The sequence below is a fragment of the Salmo salar genome, chromosome 16, assembly GCF_965601325.2.
Source record: "Salmo salar chromosome 16, fSalSal1, whole genome shotgun sequence".
Lineage (NCBI taxonomy): Eukaryota > Metazoa > Chordata > Actinopteri > Salmoniformes > Salmonidae > Salmo > Salmo salar.
In genome coordinates, this window is record NC_138306.1 from 80,663,853 (window position 1) to 80,683,886 (window position 20,034).

Sequence of the window (20,034 nt, forward strand, 5' to 3'; positions counted from 1 at the left end):
ACAACTCCTGGACACACACATAGGGAACAACTCCTGGATACACACATAGGGAACAACTCCTGGATACACGCATCAAAATCAAATCAAATTGTATAAGTCACATAACAGGTGTAGACCTTACAAGCCGAATATAACAGGTGTAGACCTTACAGTGAAATGCTTAGTTACGAGCCCCTAACCAACAATACAGTTTAAAAAAAATACGGATAAGAAATAAAATAAACAAGTAATTAAAGAGCAGCAGTAAAATAACAATAGCGGGACTATATACAGATGGGTACTGGTTAGTTGAGGTAATATGTACATGTAGGTAGAGTTATTAAAGTGACTATGCATAGATGATAACAACAGAGAGTAGCAGCGGTGTAAAAGGGGGGGGGGGGGGGGGGGGCAATGCAAATAGTCTGGGCAGCCATTTGATTAGATGTTCAGGAGTCTTATGGCTTGGGGGTAGAAGCTGTTTAGAAGCCTCTTGGACCTAGACTTGGCGCTCTGTTACCGCTTGCCGTGAGGTAGCAGAGAGAACAGAATATGACTAGGGTGGCTGGAGTCTTTGACAATTTTTAGGGCCTTCCACTGACACCGCCTGGTATGGAGGTCCTGGATGGCAGGAAGCTTGGCCCCAATGATGTACTGGGCCATACACACTACCCTCTGTAGTGCCTTGCGGTCGGAGGACGAGCAGTTGCCATACCAGGCTTTGATGCAACCAGTCAGGATGCTCTCGAAGGATGGTGCAGCTGTAGAACCTTTTGAGGACCCATGCCAGATCTTTTCAGTCTCCTGAGAGGGATAAGTTTTGTCGTGCCCTTTTCACGACACATAGGGAACAACTCCTGGACACACACATAAGGTAGGAAATGAACGAAGGTGCTGTGATTCAATTCAGTTAACTTTATTCATCCCAGAGGGGCTGTTGTTGCGGGCAGGATTAACATACACTAATAATAAACACAAACAACAGTACAATACAGTCAGAGAGAAATACAGTGTAATGGATATAGTACCGTCCAGAAATTGTCCATAGTGCAAATGCAACAGTCCATACATCCCAGAATATAGTTTTAATCTACATTGGTGGTGTAGGCAGTTTGGGCTCAGTCAGTCCATGACCAAAGACGCTCCACTCTCTCTCCCACTCTTTTGGGTCCAGTGCTGTTCTAGCACACCTCTGCATCTCAGTTAGTCCCCATCCAGACACTCCATGCTCTCCTCCACAGCTTCTCTGTCTGCTACCATCTCCTCCATAGCTTCTCTGTCTAATACCATATCCTCCATAGCTTCTCTGTCTGCTACCATCTCCTCCACAGCTTCTCTGTCTCCCACGCAGTCCTACACAAATTATCTCTTTGTCTCCTACTATTTCCTCCACAGGTTCTCTCTACCTCCCACTCTCTGTCTCCCACTCTCTCCTCCACAGCTTATCTCTGTCTGTCTCCCACTATCTCTCCTCCACAGCTTATCTGTCTCCTACTCTCTCCACTGTGTTGGGTCCAGCACTACTGTAGTACACCTCCACCATGGCATCTTTGGAGGTCTGCAAGGTGACCACGCTCTTGGTCCTTGTGATGAGGTCATAGCCCAGGCAGAACACACTGAACAGCATAGCGAGCCCCAGCACACAAATCGCAATCTGCGCCACGTGAACAGACTCCTCTCGCTGGTCGGGAGAGGACATAACAGCAGGCAGCTACGATACCGTTCCCCACACGTCTGGCACGACAGGAGAACATTTGACCTGTCCTGGCATTAGCTCTCCACACCCTGAAATGCATCTGAGGGAAGTTCAAGACAGAAGTCTGAATGAAATTGATGTCTGACAGGTTTACAACAGAACATCTCTGCTGATGTCACTCTGTGTTGGCTACAACGCTTCAACTCCACAAAGTAGAGGTGTGGAATAAAGGACAAACAGTGGTGTTGGAGATGACCTCATGAGGGCAATAACACAAGGACAGAGTGCTACAGGATACGATTTTATTCATAATCAGAGTACAGTTTCATTTTCAGCTTTCTTTAAAGCCTCTTCCCTCGAACATCTTTACAGCAATCAGCAAAAAACAACTTAAATAAAGGAGAGCGCCAACACTGAGTGCGTTTTGGCTGTCTGAGTGTGTGCCTATGAGTTCAGCAGATGGATGGTTCATCGACGGCGTCAGCTCCCTCTGTGACGGCCTTCACACACTTGGCCATGGTCTGAGACGCTCTGCTAATGGGATCTATGGGAGAGAGAGAGAGAGAGAGAATGTTACACACACACACACACACACACGATGAAAGGATCCCACCAGTTATCCATGTGCATTCCACCCTCTCATCAGTCTGACAAACACATTCACAGCTGTGCTATGACACATTATACATACCTGTCATATAGAAGTCTTTAGCTGTCAGCTGAGGAGAAATTAGAGGATTTGCTAGAAGAGTCTGATTCACAGCCTGAGAGACAGAGAGAGAAATAAAGGACGGTTGAGTATGCTCTCAATTTCCATGTCAAAGACCAGTCTCCATTTATGATTTCATAACAGCTGATCGTAAAGAAAAGTCAGTTAAGGGGTGGAATGTTCAAGGTTATGTCCTGACCTGTGAGAGTTTGAGGTTAGGGGTAAAAGGTTAAGGGTTACCTGTGAGAGTTTGAGGTTAGGGGTAAAAGGTTAAGGGTTACCTGTGAGAGTTTGAGGTTAGGGGTAAAAGGTTAAGGGTTACCTGTGAGAGTTTGAGGTTAGGGGTAAAAGGTTAAGGGTTACCTGTGAGAGTTGGTTGGCCTGTTTAAAGTAGTTGGCTTCCTCAACGTCGTCGTAGCGGACCAGGTTAGGAGAAACCTCGGCCAGCCGACCCCTCACCTCATCCACAGAGTCATAGGGCAGAGTCAGCCCCGCCAGCTGCAACACACACACAGTTACAACCACACACACACACACACACACACACACACACAGTTACATATACAACCACACACACACACAAACAGCGTCTTCAAGAAATGTATATGGGTGTGTGTGTGTACCTCGGAGATGGCTCTGATGATCTTCCAGTCCTCCCTGGCCATGCCGGGCGCGGTGACGGCCACGCGTGTCTGTTGACTCCTCCCCTCTGTGTTGACGTATGTTCCGTTCTTCTCCGTGTACGCCGCGCCGGGCAGGATGACGTCAGCCATGGTGGCACCCACGTCTCCATGGTGACCTGGCAACGATACACATATACCATACATATGCTGCATATAGCATGACAATTGTGTGTGTCATGGGAAGTGTTCTACCCTGATAAATGAACATGCTGTCCTGTGTGTGTGTGTAGATAGGTGTGTACCCTGGTAGATGATCATGCTGTCCTGTGTGTGTGTAGATAGGTGTGTACCCTGGTAGATGATCATGCTGTCCTGTGTGTGTGTAGATAGGTGTGTACCCTGGTAGATGATCATGCTGTCCTGTGTGTGTGTGTAGATAGGTGTGTACCCTGGTAGATGATCATGCTGTCCTGTGTGTGTGTGTAGATAGGTGTGTACCCTGGTACATGATCATGCTGTCCTGTGTGTGTGTAGATAGGTGTGTACCCTGGTAGATGATCATGCTGTCCTGTGTGTGTGTAGATAGGTGTGTACCCTGGTAGATGATCATGCTGTCCTGTGTGTGTGTAGATAGGTGTGTACCCTGGTAGATGATCATGCTGTCCTGTGTGTGTGTAGATAGGTGTGTACCCTGGTAGATGATCATGCTGTCCTGTGTGTGTGTAGATAGGTGTGTACCCTGGTAGATGATCATGCTGTCTTTAGGCAGGTCCTGTCTGGTGATGCATTCTCCGTCAGCTCCTAGCAGGAACAGAACCTTGGGCGGGGCTTTACGGATAGACTCCACCCCCGCCTTGTAGCCCAGGTCCAGGGCTGCCACCTGACTGGCTACCCTGCAGATAGACAAAAAGATGATTGGACGCTAGTAGACATACACACACAGAGATGATTGGATGCTAGTAGGGATAGACTAAGTTGTTAGCTGTATGCTAAATGCTAGTAAAAGCTAGATGCTAAATGCTAATATTAGCTATATACTAAATGCTAGTAATAGCTGGATGCTAAATGCGACTAGAAGTTAGGCCAGAGATAGCTTTAGCATGCTAACCTGTGCAGCACGTTGAGGACCTTCCAGCCCTCCTCCACTCCGCTGCTGGCCCTGGCATTCTGGGCGATGGTTTGCACAGAGCTCAAGATGGCTCCTCCATCCTCCCTCTGAAGAGAGGCACTGCCCACCACCACTACCGGCCGCTTGGCCTGCGCGAGCACCTGGAGGAGAGAGAGAGAGGGACCGGGGAAAGGTTAGGGCATTGCATAACCACAAACAGAGCTGGATCACGTCCAGTAGTACACACCATTATGGAAGGCAGATTCATTGACTAGATTCTAGAACAGACGTGCTTCTCTGTCATGCAGAATGACCAATCATGTCATTCCTATCTGTAACAATGTTGGTTACAACATTTCTATCAACAACAATACAACCTCCGCTCCCGCCAACTGCCCCCCCCCCCAACAATCCCTTCCCGGTCTGTGGTGGCCGTGGTTACCTGGCAGAAGGGGTGTGTTCCGTTAGCGATGTCCTGCAGCACCTGAGTGGACTCTCCCAGGTGGTCGTAAGTGTAACTCAGATCCACACTGCTCCCCACCACAGACACCTTCAACTCATTATGCAACCAGCTGAGAGGGGAGGGGAGATGGTGAGGGAGGCTTCCTACTGCAGGTTGGTGTGTGTGTGTGTGTGTGCTGCAGTCATCCATTAATGTGTGTGTGTTTGTGCAGGTTGCACTTTTGGATACATCTGGTGAAGAAAGTGGGACCTCACAGCAAGGATTGGTGTGTGTGTGTGTGTGTGTGTGTGTAGCCCATGTTTAGGTGTGTGTGTGTGTGTGTGTGTTTGTGTACCTCTTGCGGACGCGTGCATTGAAGAGTGGGGCCTCGTAGCGAGGGTTGGTTCCTATAAGTAGCAGCAGGTCAGCTTCCTCAATGCCACTGATCCGAGAGTTCAGCAAGTAGTTGGAACGCAGGTCAGAGCTACGCAAACCACAATACAACCTTTTACTAACCATGAGCCAACCTTTTACTAACATACCATTACTAACCATAATACAACCCATTACTTACCATAATACAAACTATAATTAATGTACCATAACCAACCATAATCTAACCATGACACAACACTCACTCCCACTAACTCCTTCCCCTTCTCTCCCCCACTACTCACCCCTTATTCTTCCCCTCCCTCCCCACTGACTCTGCCCGCTTCCCCACCCTTTCCTACCTCCACCCTCCCTGATTTAACCAGACCCAGTGGCAGGGAAGACCCCCACCCTGACTCACCCAGCATCAGGGAAGACCCCCACCCTGACTCACCCAGCATCAGGGAAGACCCCCACCCTGACTCACCCAGCATCAGGGAAGACCCCCACCCTGACTCACCCAGCATCAGGGAAGACCCCCACCCTGACTCACCCAGCATCAGGGAAGACCCCTACCCTGACTCACCCAGCATCAGGGAAGACCCCTACCCTGACTCACCCAGCATCAGGGAAGACCCCCACCCTGACTCACCCAGCATCAGGGAAGACCCCCACCCTGACTCACCCAGCATCAGGGAAGACCCCCACCCTGACTCACCCAGCCCCAATGACAGGGAAGACCCCCACCCTGACTCACCCAGCATCAGGGAAGACCCCCACCCTGACTCACCCAGCATCAGGGAAGACCCCCACCCTGACTCACCCAGCCCCAATGGCAGGGAAGACCCCCACCCTGACTCACCCAGCCCCAGCATCAGGGAAGACCCCTACCCTGACTCACCCAGCCCCAATGGCAGGGAAGACCCCCCACCCTGACCTCACCCAGCATCAGGGAAGACCCCCACCCTGACTCACCCAGCATCAGGGAAGACCCCCACCCTGACTCACCCAGCATCAGGGAAGACCCCCACCCTGACTCACCCAGCCCCAATGGCAGGGAAGACCCCCACCCTGACTCACCCAGCCCCAGCATCAGCGAAGACCCCCACCCTGACTCACCCAGCCCGAGCATCAGGGAAGACCCCCAACCTGACTCACCCAGCCCCAGCATCAGCGAAGACCCCCACCCTGACTCACCCAGCCCCAGCATCAGGGAAGACCCCCAACCTGACTCACCCAGCCCCAGCATCAGGGAAGACCTCCTCAGTACAGAGGTTGTCACTGTTCAGTCTGTTGAGCAGGTCCTTCAGAGACACCAGAGCCTCTGCATCCACCATGCCTCCAGCTATGGCTGCCACGTCACTGCCCTGGGCTCCCTGCAACTATACACACACACACACACACACATTACACACATGATACCTAAACATACATACAATGCATTCGTCATTCTTAAATGGAAGAAGTTTAGAACCACCAAGACTCCTCCTAGATCTGGCTGCCCGGCCAAACTGAGCAATCGGGGGAGAAGGGCCTTAGTCAGGGAGGTGGCAAAGAACCCGATGGTCACTCTGACAGAGCTCCAGAGTTCCTCTGTGGAGATGGGAGAAACTTCCAGAAGTACAACCATCTCTGCAGCACTCCGCCAAATCAGGCCTTTATGGTAGAGTGGCCAGACGGAAGCCACTCCTCAGTAAATGGCACATGACAGCCCGCTTGGAGTTTGCTAAAAGGCACCTAAAGACTCTCAGACCATGAGAAACAAGATTATCTGGTCTGATGAAACCAAGATTGAACTCTTTGGCCTGGATGGAGATGAACGGAGCAAAGTACAGAGAGATCTTTGATGAAAACCTGCTCCAGAGTGCTCAGGACCTCAGACTGGGGCGAAGGTTCAGCTTCCAACAGGACAACAACCCTAAGCACACAGCCAAGACAATGCAGGAGTGGCTTCGGGACAAGTCTCAATGTCCTTGAGTGGCCCAGCCAGAGCCCGGACTTGAACCCAATCAAACATCTCTGTAGAGACCTGAAAATAGCTGTGCAGCAACACTCCCCATCCAACCTGACTGAGCTTGAGAGGATCTGCAGAGAAGAATGGGAGAAACTCCCCAAATATAGGTGTGCCAAGCTTGTAGCGTCATACCCAAGAAGACTCAAGGCTGTAATCGCTTCCAAAGGTGTCTCAACAAAGTACTGAGTAAAGGGTCTGAATACCTATGTAAAAATGTGATATGTTTGTTTTTAATACATTTGCAAACATTTCTAAAAACCTGTTTATGCTTTGTCATTATGGGGTATTGTATGTAGATTGAGGGGGGGGGGGACGATTTAATCAACTTTAGAATAAGGCTGTAACGTAACAAAATGTGGGAAAAGTCAAGTGGTCTGAATACTTTGGAATGCACTGTATATATTAACTTTTTATACAGACATAAAGATTAGACACCACTTCAGATCTTCCTACAGACAGACTGAAAACAATGTCATTGCCTATAGTGTCCAACATGTCTGTTGAGTGACAGACATCAGTGACAGACACTACACATAGACTTACTGCTCCGGCCACGCGTGTGAGTACGTCTTCCCAGGATGTGGGGACCAGCTGTCCTGACGCGTCCTTCACCATAGGCTGGGTCAGCCTCTGGCGCTTCAGACCGTCATACGCAAACCTACACCACACACACACACACACACACACACACCACACACACACACACACACACACACACACACACACACACACTGATTGAAGTCCCAGCTGGTTGCAGGGTGATAGACAGGTAATGGGTGTGGTTAGGACCAGGTGTGGGCAGGTTCTGTGTCTCACCTGGTCTTGTCTGAGATCCACTCCTCGTTGATGTCTTCGTTCAGGCGGGGCAGAACCCTCATCACCTCTCCACCACGCGTACTCACAATGATGTTACTGCCTACTGCATCCAACACATCTATAGACTCAGTCTTCCTGCAAACACACAGCAAGGTTACACACATAACAATGGTACTGCCTACACCTCTATCATGTCTATATACTAGATCTAGAGTGTAGATTCATCTTCGTTTTTACAAACACACACTTGATATATTAACACACGCACAGTACCTGGTCTCCCAGGGTCGTGAGGTGAAGGCGTATGGTTTGGAGGTGAGGGCTCCTACGGGACAGATGTCGATGACGTTTCCTGACATCTCGGACATGAACATCTTCTCCACGTACGTCCCCACCTGCATGTTGTTCCCTCTGCCTGTGGTACCCAGGTCCTCTACACCTGCAATCTCACTGGCAAAACTGGCATAGGGAAGAAAACAACAATCAAATCAAATGATCAATACCACCCCATGGCCTGCAATCTCACTGGCAAAACTGGCATTTGGGCACAAAGGCCTAGCATTAGAATGTATACAGAGTGGAGATATGAGTACGCTGGCTGAGAAGGACACTCAGAGCGAGAGAGGAACACACTGTGTCTCAGTGCAAGAGGCGTCACTACAGTTCCTGGTTCAAATCATTTGTGGGTTCATCAGCATTTGTGGGTTCGATTACCGGCTCAAAATGGCTAGAAACAAAGACCTTTCTTCTGAAACTCGTCAGTCTAATCTTGTTCTGAGAAATGAAGGCTATTCCATGCAAGAAATTGGCCTGTAATCGAAAACACAAATGCTGATGCTCCAGATACTCAACTAGTCTAAAGAAGGCCAGTTGTATTGCTTCTTTAATCAGAACAACAGTTTTCAGCTGTGCTAACATAATTGCAAAAGGGTTTTCTAATGGTCAATTACCCTTTTAAAATTATAAACTTGGATTAGCTAACACAACGTGCCATTGGAACACAGGAGTGATGGTTGCTGATAATGGGCCTCTGTATGCCTATGTAGATATTCCATAAAAAAATCTGCCGTTTCCAGCTACAATAGTCATTTACAACATTAACAATGTCTACACTGTATTTCTGATCAATATTATGTTATTTTAATGGACAAAAAAAATGTTTTTCTTTCAAAAACAAGGACATTTCTAAGTGACCCCAAACTTTTGAAAAAAAACAAGGGAGTGAGAGAGAGTAAGGAGTACGGTGGCTGAGAAGGACAAACAAAAAGGAGAAAGAGTAGTACGGTGGCTGAGAGGGACATACTGAGCATAGTACTCACCGGATGCAGCGTGTGCACTGGATGCAGCGGGTCATGATTGTTTTGATGAGTGGTCCAATGTTCTTATCCTCCACAGCCCGCTTGTCCTCAGAGAAGCGACTGCGGTCTGAACCAAACTGCATGGACTGGTCCTGAGACACAAACCAAACCCAAAAACACAAAAGTCAGTGTGTATGTGTGTGCATTTACACATCCAGAGTGTGTGTGTTTACCTGAAGGTCACACTCTCCTCCCTGGTCACAGATGGGGCAGTCCAGAGGGTGGTTAGCCAGCAGGAACTCCATCACTCCCTCTCTGGCCTTGCGGGTCTTCTCTGAGTTGGTCAGGATGTTCCAGCCTTTCATCACTGGCATGGCGCACGCGGCCGCCAGCTTTGGGGCTTTCTCAATCTCCACCAGACACATTCTGCAGTTCCCAGCCACGGACAGGCGCTCGTGGTAGCAGAATCGAGGAATCTGCACCCCCATCTTCTCACAGGCCTAAACACACACAGATACAATGAGTCAGTCACGGTAAAACACACAGCCACAATTTGTCACCGGGGCTAGTGTTTAACCCTACAGGGTGATTGGGGTCAGGGTGAGGTCAAAGTGCAAAGGTTACCTGCAGCACGGTGGTTCCAGGAAGCACCTCCACTGGTTTCCCATCAACAAACACCTCCACCATGTTACTGGCAGCTCTAGCTGAGGTACGCACTGCAAACACAGATACAGATTACACTTCAAAACAACCAGAAACCCTAGAGAAATTGTGAGTGTTCTCTTCAAAACACATTAATGTATCCAAGTAGCTTGAGGGTGCACACACAATCTTTACCATTGTTGGAGGGGGCCAGGCTGCCCTTGGCTGCCCCTGCTAGAGCTCGGCTAACGGATGGCAAACGCAACATGACGCTAGAAAGAGAGAGAGCGCAGAAGTCAAACATCTCTAACTGGCTACTGTGGCTATAGCTAAGACTTCTAGCAATCTTATCTTTGAGTACTTCACTGTATGGGTTAGATATGTCATAACAAATGACATTAGTTGGATTAATTATGATCATATATGTGCACCACTACCGGTGATATATGGCCAAGGGACAACTGCGTAACGAGCTGTAAACTCAAGATGTTACAAAATCGGACACCCTTGCTAGTTGTCACCTTGCTAGAAGTTGTCTCACACACACAGTCAACATATGAGTGAATCCATGTCCACATCAGTTAAGTTACATCTAACGGTCTCCTCTATCTCTAATGTTAGCCCTGGTCCAGCTGTTGACGTTCTCCCCACTCGAGCTGGTGTTGAATGCTTTCTAGGTTAGCAAGTTAAAGCGTTCAATGTTAACTAACTACAAGTCAAGGACACGGGACATCGCACTGATTTTACAGCGGCTGGCTGTTACTAAATCCAAAGATTGTAAACTATACAATTGGCATGGTCACATAGGAATGAAGTATTGGTATTTTATTCTTACCTTGTCGCTATTTGGCCTTCTTGACCAGAACAGCGATTTATGTATGCACTAGAAAGCAATCCTACTGCGAATCTCCGTCACAACAACGAAAATGAACGATTCACCACGATATATTAAAGGAAGAAATAGCTCATTTTGCCCATACTTCTTAATTTAAAATTAAGTTACATGCATTTACATAATAATAAAACCTATGCATATGTTCAAAACTATTATAATCATAAAGATATTTAACGTTTTCGAGTTATAATGTGCCCTTTCACCCCCATAAAACGTTAGTACTTCCGGTTGAAATGCTTTCTAAATGTTCGTGATTTGTGTGCTTTTACTGTTTAAATAACCACTTTGATGTTTAATAGATATATATATATTGAAATACATTAGCAAGCCATATTTGTATTTGTATCATATTATAACAGTATTGTTACGAGAGCGATGAATGCTGATTGTATGCTGCATTTTGTGAGACTTTTGTATAAACGTCAAACTATCAAAATAATAATAGAATCTCTAATTTTATAGCTGCAGTTTGGTGAAAGTGACATTATTTTTTTAGAATGGAAGAAAATTAACATTGGAAGGAGAGAACAATGAGGTGGAGTCACGCGGTTCGCGCCGTCACAAGTATAAAATCCTCCTCGTGTTCCTTCTTCGTTCCTTCGCTCTTCCTGCACTGCACGTCTTGTAAAGGTCTCAGAAGCATCTTGAACAATGGGCTTCGGCGATCTGAAAACCCCTGGCGGCCTCAAGGTCCTCAACGACTTTTTAGCCGACAAGAGCTACATCGAGGGGTTGGTAGGCATTTTTACCCATTTTTGTTGTATGTATCGACCACGCCAGCCAACCGACGATGGCGTCCCAGTTGGCAAGTGAGCTATGTAAGCGACATTCTAGCTAACGTTAACCTTCTGAACTTCGTGCAAAGTATTTTACGGATATGATTTTGAATTCATAGTTATTATACTCGTGGCGGTTTAAAGTAGACGCCAAACCCGAGGCTCGGTTTTGTGGACACCCAGAATAGGTAATGGTGTTAAATGCTCTTCCGTGACGTTAACCGCTAACTTAATTTGAATGACGTGGACGGCTGCACATGAAGGTGTTAGATTGGAGGGGAAGTCGAATTTTGCTGGTTAGGTTTTAGGTGCCGAGATTAAAATGCACTGATGGCTCGGCTAGTAGGTCACATTTATCATTCCGATGCTGTAGTTTTATCAAACCTTGTCACCTGATTTAACTGCAAACCCTGGAGTATAACTTGGTGTACAATGTGACGTTGTATGGTATTTAAGTAAAATGACTAGGTAGCTCGTAAACTACACCTTGAGTGAAGTTTAGTGAGGCTCGGGTACTAAACGTGGGTGGGGGGCGTAATTGGAAGGTCCAGAATGCTCAGCTAGTATTCTGCAACTTGCATGATGGTTATCAAGTATGAAATGACTGGAATCTGTGCTACATTACTTTTATATCCGCAATGTGCTGTAGGCACAGATCTTGGATCCAATTGTTTTCATTCTATACTGACTTCTAACGTTCCTCCCTGTGCAGGTGGGTGCCCTCCCAGGCTGACGTGGCTGTGTTCGATGCAATCTCCTCAGCCCCCTCAACAGTCCTGTGCCATGCTCTGCGCTGGTACAACCATATCAAGTCGTTCCAGAACCAGAAGGGCAGGTGAGTTGTACACTAATTTCCAGTTAATTAAATTACTATTTACCCTTCGCTACTGATCTAGGATTTGCGTGATTTCACACCATCTTTCACCTGATTGCCTGATGCATCACCTTTTTGTACTGATGAATCTGGATCATGGATGAAAATAAGATGGGTGAATACATGAATTGCGACATCTGTCTAACTTGCCCTCCTCCCTACCTTCTCCCCACCCTCTTTACCCTTTCTCTACTCACTGTTCTTCCCTGCCCTTTGTCCTCTACTTCTGTCTTCCCCTCGTCTCCCTCCCCTCACTGCAGTCTGCCAGGAGTAAAGAAGCCCCTGGGTCAGTATGGTCCTGCCGGGGTGGAGGACAAGACAGCTGCTGACTCAAAGGATGACGACGATGACATGGACCTGTTTGGCTCTGATGAAGAGGTGACTGCTTCCTGTTTTGAATTCAATCAAACTTTATTAATCCTCAGCGGGTGAGCCCCCCCGAGCTATGACTGGGTTATATGATCATCCAACCCACCGTTCGGCTGATCTAGTGATGTACCACTTTTTAGTTTGAGTGGCCCAGTGTCTCCCCTACTGTTGAGTTGTAGCCGATCAGCTGACCCCAATAACCTTTGATCTCTCACCCCTGCAGGAGGACGCAGAGGCAGAAAAGCTGAAGGAGGAGAGAATCGCAGCTTACGCCGCCAAGAAGTCAAAGAGTACGTCATGCACAGTTAACATTACACACTTTGTGCAATGTAGGCTAGAAAAGTCACAACGTGTGCACGTCCTGTGACGCTGTGAAGGACAGAACATTGCCCACATGCACAGAGCTGGCTATTCTATGATGATCCTAACACCATCTTTCGGCTGATTCGTGATGGACACCTTTATGATCTGAGTACTCCCAGACAATGTAAGGGGCTTGTTTGGTGGTTTTGAGGGGTTGATGCTCACGGTCAGTCTGTCTGTGTGCTTTCTGTTTGTTCTTTGTGTGCACATCTGTCCTCCACAGAGCCCACACTCATCGCCAAGTCATCGATCCTGCTTGACGTGAAACCGTGGGATGATGAGACGGACATGGCCAAGCTGGAGGAGTGTGTTCGCAGCATCTCAATGGACGGCCTGCTTTGGGGACAGTGTAAGTGCAGGAAGGGTGCACTACAGTGGTGGCTGGTGACAGGATGACAGTGCATGGTAAAGGCTGGAATGGAACTGCTATGGTTTCATTCCAGCCATTACTGGGAACAACCTGAGGACAGTAACAGTTACCAGTGCTAGTATTGACTGCTGCAGGTTAAGTTACAACGCAGCTGGTTCAGTGCTGCTTTGTTTCCTACTATCCCGGTCTGTCTGCACTCCACGGAAGGCAGGGACGCTTGGTCTCTAAAACTTCTGTAGATCTTGCTCAATCTGTCATGGACTCTGCTCTTGTTTGATTGGGTGATGTGGCTAGAATGTCTCCACTAACTTGTGTTGACACCTGTTCCCTTCCTTCAGCCAAGCTGGTACCAGTGGGCTATGGCATCAAGAAGCTGCAGATCGGGTGTGTGGTAGAGGACGACAAGGTGGGAACAGACCAGCTGGAGGAACAGATTACAGCTTTTGAGGACTACGTCCAGTCTATGGATGTGGCTGCCTTCAACAAGATCTAAAACTCAAACTTACCAACGAAGACACTGAGCACTTTGGAGCTGCAATAAAAAGCACTTCAGATGGAAAATGTTTCATTCAGACAAGTGGTACTGCCTGGTTTATGTAGCTTTTGAGGGAAGACTTTGGTGTGTGGGGAAAACTCAGCTGGCGAATTGTATTTTCTGTTGCGGGTCCTAAAGGTGCAATATGCCTAACTCACTCTGCCATTTCCTGGTTGCTTGAACAAGGTTGTGTAGAGAATCATTGTACCATCTAAACTGCTGAAATGTATTCAATAAACAAATATTGTATTTTCAGCTGTTTAATGGTAATGTAAAGAACCAAAACTTAGGACGCATAGAAATGGTTTGTTGGTCTTCTATTTAGTATTTTTTTGGGAGAAACACAAAATGAACTGTGGTAAACACAGGCTTAAATCTTGTTCTGGGTATCATCAGTAAACATTGTAATGAGCACAAAGGCTTCATAACGGTCAAGTTAACTGCCATCGCAGACAAAAGAATAAGCTCTGACTTCTCAGACCATTTATTCAGCTATTCAAACACGTTTGTCACTTCCCATAGGGATGCCTGGACGACCCCGAGTTCAACTCGTTTTGGGCGAGCAGCCAAGTGACCGATATATAATTCTGTGCTTTGGTCGGGTCTCAAAAGTTGTTATTCTGAAATGTTTGAACATAGAGATGAAGGGCATAGTTCAGATTCATTTCAAAATACGATTTACCCTTAAATTCCATTGAACCTTGGGATACGCCAATTGTCGTTAGACATGTTTCACATAAAGGCAACCTCGGGACCCGAGGTAAGCAAGACTCAGCAGTGTAAACTTCCCTTTGTTGCCACAGCACAGTTCAATGGCTGTGCCAAAGCTGGTGGATGAATAAAGATATCTTACTCAAGCCGTTTACATTGAAGAAAAAATTCCGGGGTGTTTTGGGGGTTGCAAAACACTTAACAATTTCAAGGGGTCCCTCCTATGGACACAAATACGACATGTCTGGTCTGCTTAGTTCATTGACTAACGTTATATGAACCAGCAAATATTTGCGAGATGGATGTCTTGCTTCCTCTTCCGTAATCTCTGGTACCGGTAGGAATTCGTGTCCGCTAAGCCGGGTAACGTCACTTCTCCGGGAAGAGAAAAGCAAAATACGGATGCCGAACAGAACCGAATGGAATAACAAAACAGGTGAAAAGGCGGGAAGGTATGTTTGTGTGGAGATGGAAACTAAACTCGTTAAAAATGACAACGGGTCTCTGCTGTATTATATTTCTCTATCATATTTTTAGTCCCGGAATCTCCCCGTGTAAGCATGGCTAGCTAACGTCAGTGAGGCTGCTACTACTAGCTAGCTAGCATAACGAGATCAGCTATTTCCCAATTGTTTTAAAACTCTGTTACTTGCTAGATACCTAAAGTTATGTGTTTATTAATTATGCATATCAGTAGTGTTGCAGATTGCAGTCATCCAGCTAGCTCCTTGCTGTAGAAGTGAAATTGTGATTTATTTAGAGAAAGCTAATCGAGGACAGAGCAGAAGGCCAAGTTGTCTTTCTGTGCCGAGCGTGTCCTCGTTCCAACCAATCACTGCAGAGCTTGCTGTCTAGCCACTTAACTTCCGCGCGATCTGCAGATTTCACCCCACGCGCCGTGGAATAAATAGCCTACATGCAAGATACAGATCTCAGTAGGCCTAAGCAATAACATTGGAATTGTAAACTAGCCAGACAACTTTTGTTGTATCCGTATGGCAATGCTGGAAAAGCAAATAACCTCTGAAATGCCGCATCTTTTAATTGTCATGTGTCACTACTTCAGTAGTTGGTCCAGAATCAGGTTGCCCTTGGAGATGGGAGACTGATCTGACATAATGTGATTGGCCAGCCTGAGACTGAAGCTTCCCTGACTCCTCCCCCAGCCAGTGAGTTGGTTTCTGGTGTTTTGGATAGGATTTATTTCACAACAAGCCACACAACTTGATGTACAGGATACACTTTTATATTTTAGTCTCCTCTTTGTGTGTGTTTTCAGATGTAGAACACCAAATGCCCGCTGACGAGCAGTCTGCCCCCTCTGCTCAAGGTAAGAGGATAAAAAGTACTACTAGCCAACTCAAATCAAATTTTATTTGTTACATACAGGTGTTTAGCAGATGTTATAGCGGGTGTAGCGAAATGCATGTGAGCGTGCATGCAGGTTTGTGTTGTCTGAGCGTAAACGGCGTCAGTGTGCTAGCTTAGCATACAGCGCTGCCTCTATGAACTTGCCTCTGACTGGGTTTGAGCCAGAGTGCTGTAACTCACTAACACGCTTGACAACGTATAGAAAATGATCCAATTCCATAGTACCATTTGCGATATTTCAAGCTAGCTGTGGAGTGAACGTCCTTATCTCTGATACATGAAGTTCTGTTCTGTCTGTTTGTCTGACAGATGCAGAGCAGGGTCAGACAGATCCACAGAAGGAGATGGACACTGTTAGCAGGTGAGTCAGCAAACACCCACAGGGTTTATTTGTCATGATCGTGTTTTGGTTGTGTCCACATCAGTTGAGTTGTGTTACATGTTGTGTTCTCTGTCTTCTCAAGGGGGGAGAGGGAGGAGGAGCAGCCCGGGCCATCCAGAGTTCCTCCCCCCAGACAGGGCTACTGCAGCTGCTGCCAGATACTCTACAACAATGTGGAGCAGCACATCCTAAGCCCCAGACACTGTGAGGTGGTTCATAGCACTCGCACCTACGTCCCCTCTGGAAGCCTGATGGAGAGATTCCTATCGGACGTAATCCAGCATCACCCGCACCTCTACAACGACCCTCGGTAACGCACTCACACACTCCGTTAACATCACCCTCAACTCTCTATCCCTGTCAGTATTATTTCTGTCAGCCCGAGTCTCTTTCCTCTGATTTATTTTTCTGTGTGTCTTAAGCCCCACCCACGCTGACCTGCCGTCTCTGAGCAGCCCGCTGGTTCCCAGGGAGGAGCTATTGGATCTCTGCGCCAGCGACGATGACGGGGCGTCGCTCGGAACCCGAGAGCACATGCCCAGCTCTGACGACTCTTCCTGTCAGCTCGTTTACGTACAAGAAGCGGATGTTGCCTCGGAAACAAGGACCAGCCAACCAGCAGAAGGTAGAGGGGTAAAGGCGGCGTCAGAGAGGTTAACCCCAACTGCTCCAGACCAGGATATAAGACCAAGTTCTGGGGAAGGGACTCACTCACACACACCTTCCCCGGACCACTTACCAACACACCCCATGAGACCTTGTAGCCAGAAGCAAACCCCTCCTCCGCTCCACCGGAAAGCACACAGGAAGACCAACCGGCGGAGAGAGAGAGGGAGCAACTCTTCCTCCATCCATCCTCCCCGCTCCCCCGCTTCTCCACAGTTGTGTGCTACCCCAACGGACCAGAGAACCAAGGAAACACCGGAGAACCAGCCTCCCTACAAGCCGAGGGACCGGACCCCAGACCCCAAGCCCCGGACGGTAAACACTGGCTGGGCCGCGTGGGCGGGGGTGCCCCCCTGGAGGCGGAGGGAGACCCAGAAGGAGCAGGCGTTCTCCAGTGACCACTCCGACCCTGAGGGGGACACGATAGAGGAGGTGATCCAGAGACACTGCTACGGCCGCAGTCCCACACAACACCACCAGAGGGACCACAACATATGGACAGGGGGGGATACGGACAGCTTCCACCTTAGCCTCCCTGGCTCACTGGGAGTGGGTTCGGTTGACAGTGAGGACTGGGATACCCCTGTGCAGGTGGCTATTGGGAGGGGGCAGGAGCGGAGGAAGGACATCCCTGTGGTAGTGGGCTTAAGGCAGGGTGGAGGGGAGCGGGAGGGCAGGGCCCTGGCCTGTCTCATGGAGGTACAGGTGAACATGGAGGACCAGTTGTACACCAGCCAGCTAGATTCTGCCCTCAACCCTGAGACTAGGAGAGCGGGGGAGACAGGGATGGGGGAGACAGAGGGAGAAATGGAACGAACAGTGGAGGAGATTCTCCCAGCACTCCCCCACATCCCCGTGTCCTTCCTGGGGAAGACGTGGACCCAGGTGCTGCTGGAGGACGAGCAGAAGGTGGAGAACATGGTCCGAGAGTTCCGGCAAGGAAGGTTCCTCTGCTACTTCAAAAGCGAATCCCTCGCCAGGTACGCACAGACCAGATTCTGACCTGACTCATCAGGAGTATTTCTACATCATTGAAATCCACCAAACGGCTACTTTTCTCTCTCCTCATGTTCATATTTCTGATGATGTCATTCACAGGCACGGGAAGCGGAGCAGCAGAGATATGGGGCGTGGCCAGAAGGAGGGGATTGAAGATGGGGGATGGGTTCCCCTTGGTGACCATGACAATGAAGATGACAACCCAGAATGCCAGATGAGGGGGAGGGAGGTGCTTAGGCGGAGGAAAGTTAGCAGGAGTTATCGCCTGGCGTCCAGGTGTCAGGTGGTCAAAGTGAGTCACGGGACACAGACTACAGCAGCCATTATCCCCACCATCCGACAGAGAACACTGGACCAGACAGGCACATCCCCGGACATCCTCACGCTGCCCTGTCAGGACCCCAGCGTTGACCAGGAGAAGACCCCAGAGGTGAAGACAAGGCTGTGCTCTCTCCGCCTGCCTGTCTCCTACTCCCGCATCATGACCCCCCTGCAGCCCAAAACCACCCTGATCTATGTCCTCTCCTCCCCCGAAACCCCTCCCTTTGACCCCAAGCCCCGCCTCAGACCTATCGCCAGGGGCAACCGCGGCAGGAAAAGGTCATGTGACGGGTGTGAAGGCGACGTGGGGGCCAAGGTCAAATACAAAAGGGTTCCTTTGAGGTACTATGACCCTGCCACCCACCGCATTCTGAAGACCCCCCCCAAGGGCTTGAACCTCACCCCCTCCTCCTCTGGCCTCCCCAGACCCCCCCAGGCCCACGTGGTCAGACAACTGTTCAGGAGCCTGAGTCCAGACATCAATACAGAGAGACAGGGGGGAGAGGGAGGGAGAGATGGGTCGGGGGGTAGGAGGAGGGGTCGCAGCGGGGGCAGTGTGGCTTCAGGGTCACTCTTAGAGGCAGGGGGGTCATTTGGGGCTGAAGGTCAGGGTTCATCGGAGGCAGGGTCATCTGTGACTACGCCCTTCAGCCGCTCCTCTCCGTCCAATAGCAGCCGATTTCTACTGAGCACGCTCTCTCCCGACACAAACTCGAACCCAGAAGTGACCCGTCAGCGGAGGCGGAGAGGAGGAGGGGAACGGAAGTTAAAGACGGACCGACCTCTAACCCCTGAGAAAGAGCACTCTTCTCCCTACAGGCCTTGGACAAGAGGGGGTAGGGGAGAACGGCAACCAGCAAGACGCAACTCAAAAAGGGGGCGACCACCTCAAATCAGCCCTCCACCTAAACCCCCACCGCCCCAGGACCTCTCTCCCACAGTCGAGCCCAGGAAAGGGCCCTCGAGACGGGTCGCAGAGAGTAAGAAACTCCCAAGGCCCAAAAGCCCAGCCAGGGGGGTCACTTCCACCCCTCTGAAACAGGCCATCAGAACACCAAGCCGCCGGTCGTCCCCCCGACAAACCCGTGTTCCACTGCCCACCCGGACACTGAGGAGGAGAGTGAGGAGATGACGGGATGCATCTCAGTGGCTTCCTTTCCTTGTCTCCTTTCCTCCAGACGCACTGACATGAAGTAACATGGGCGTGTTTAGCAGGGTGAATGTTCATAATGTAGCAGATACATATGTTACTACTTCACATGATAAGAGCTATGTCTGCTCCATTTCATTACAATTCTACCTGAGTCCTTGACGGTTTCCACGTTGCTTTCTCCTGTCCTGCTTTCAGTGCAGATGAAGGAGAGGAGACAAGGAGCATCTATTGAGATGTACCCTGGCTCTCTGAAGAGATGGGGTGAGAGAGAATGTAGAGAAGCGGAGGAGAGATTACCTCTTCCTCTCTCTGCTTCCCATCCTTCTCTCATACGGTCATGTTTTGCACAGAAACCAGCAGCAGAATAATTAGCAGGATGTTTTTCAAGCTGTCTGTTTTGACATGGTGGTGTTGTGTTCTCAGTTTAATTTTTTACAATCAGGATATTTTTTTACATTTATAAGGACTTTGTCAAAAGCTTGTTTATTTAATAAATAATGTACATGAATTCAAACATTTTGTCATAGGTTTCTCTAATGAAAGAGCAGAA

General features: G+C 48.7%; 3 protein-coding genes across 6 annotated transcripts; 2 read left to right on the forward strand and 1 right to left on the reverse strand.

The window, feature by feature from the left end:
- Nucleotides 1-1,963: 1,963 nt before the first annotated feature.
- Nucleotides 1,964-10,814, reverse strand: LOC106596517 (NADH-ubiquinone oxidoreductase 75 kDa subunit, mitochondrial). Its single transcript, XM_045698063.2, has 17 exons — nucleotides 10,535-10,814; nucleotides 9,895-9,971; nucleotides 9,682-9,773; nucleotides 9,291-9,557; nucleotides 9,079-9,209; nucleotides 8,033-8,218; nucleotides 7,760-7,894; nucleotides 7,487-7,601; nucleotides 6,166-6,311; nucleotides 4,913-5,041; nucleotides 4,558-4,687; nucleotides 4,116-4,276; nucleotides 3,746-3,900; nucleotides 3,008-3,183; nucleotides 2,748-2,882; nucleotides 2,367-2,439; nucleotides 1,964-2,219 (listed from the first exon to the last, which is right to left on the reverse strand). The coding sequence occupies exons 2-17, from the start codon at nucleotides 9,965-9,967 to the stop codon at nucleotides 2,128-2,130; spliced, it is 2,196 nt and encodes a 731-aa protein (XP_045554019.1). The 5' UTR covers nucleotides 9,968-9,971; nucleotides 10,535-10,814; the 3' UTR covers nucleotides 1,964-2,127.
- A 376-nt stretch (nucleotides 10,815-11,190) lies between these two features.
- Nucleotides 11,191-14,135, forward strand: eef1b2 (eukaryotic translation elongation factor 1 beta 2). Its single transcript, NM_001140954.2, is given in 6 exon segments — nucleotides 11,191-11,325; nucleotides 12,083-12,205; nucleotides 12,505-12,622; nucleotides 12,837-12,903; nucleotides 13,200-13,325; nucleotides 13,685-14,135. Coding segments are annotated over 6 exon segments (669 nt in total). The 5' UTR covers nucleotides 11,191-11,245; the 3' UTR covers nucleotides 13,840-14,135.
- Nucleotides 14,136-14,413: 278 nt separating this feature from the next.
- On the forward strand, nucleotides 14,414-19,998 carry zdbf2 (zinc finger, DBF-type containing 2). 4 transcript variants are annotated; one of them, XM_045698058.2, is made up of 7 exons: nucleotides 14,414-15,044; nucleotides 15,659-15,761; nucleotides 15,848-15,922; nucleotides 16,273-16,324; nucleotides 16,428-16,655; nucleotides 16,768-17,991; nucleotides 18,110-19,998. In XM_045698058.2, exons 3-7 carry the CDS (start codon nucleotides 15,886-15,888, stop codon nucleotides 19,461-19,463), a joined length of 2,895 nt encoding a protein of 964 aa, XP_045554014.1. In that variant the 5' UTR covers nucleotides 14,414-15,044; nucleotides 15,659-15,761; nucleotides 15,848-15,885; the 3' UTR covers nucleotides 19,464-19,998. The 4 variants fall into 4 exon arrangements, with proteins under 4 accessions (XP_045554014.1, XP_014006381.2, XP_045554017.1 ...); XM_014150906.3 differs by having other exon boundaries at nucleotides 15,872-15,922; XM_045698061.2 differs by having other exon boundaries at nucleotides 14,414-15,028.
- Nucleotides 19,999-20,034: the final 36 nt, after the last annotated feature.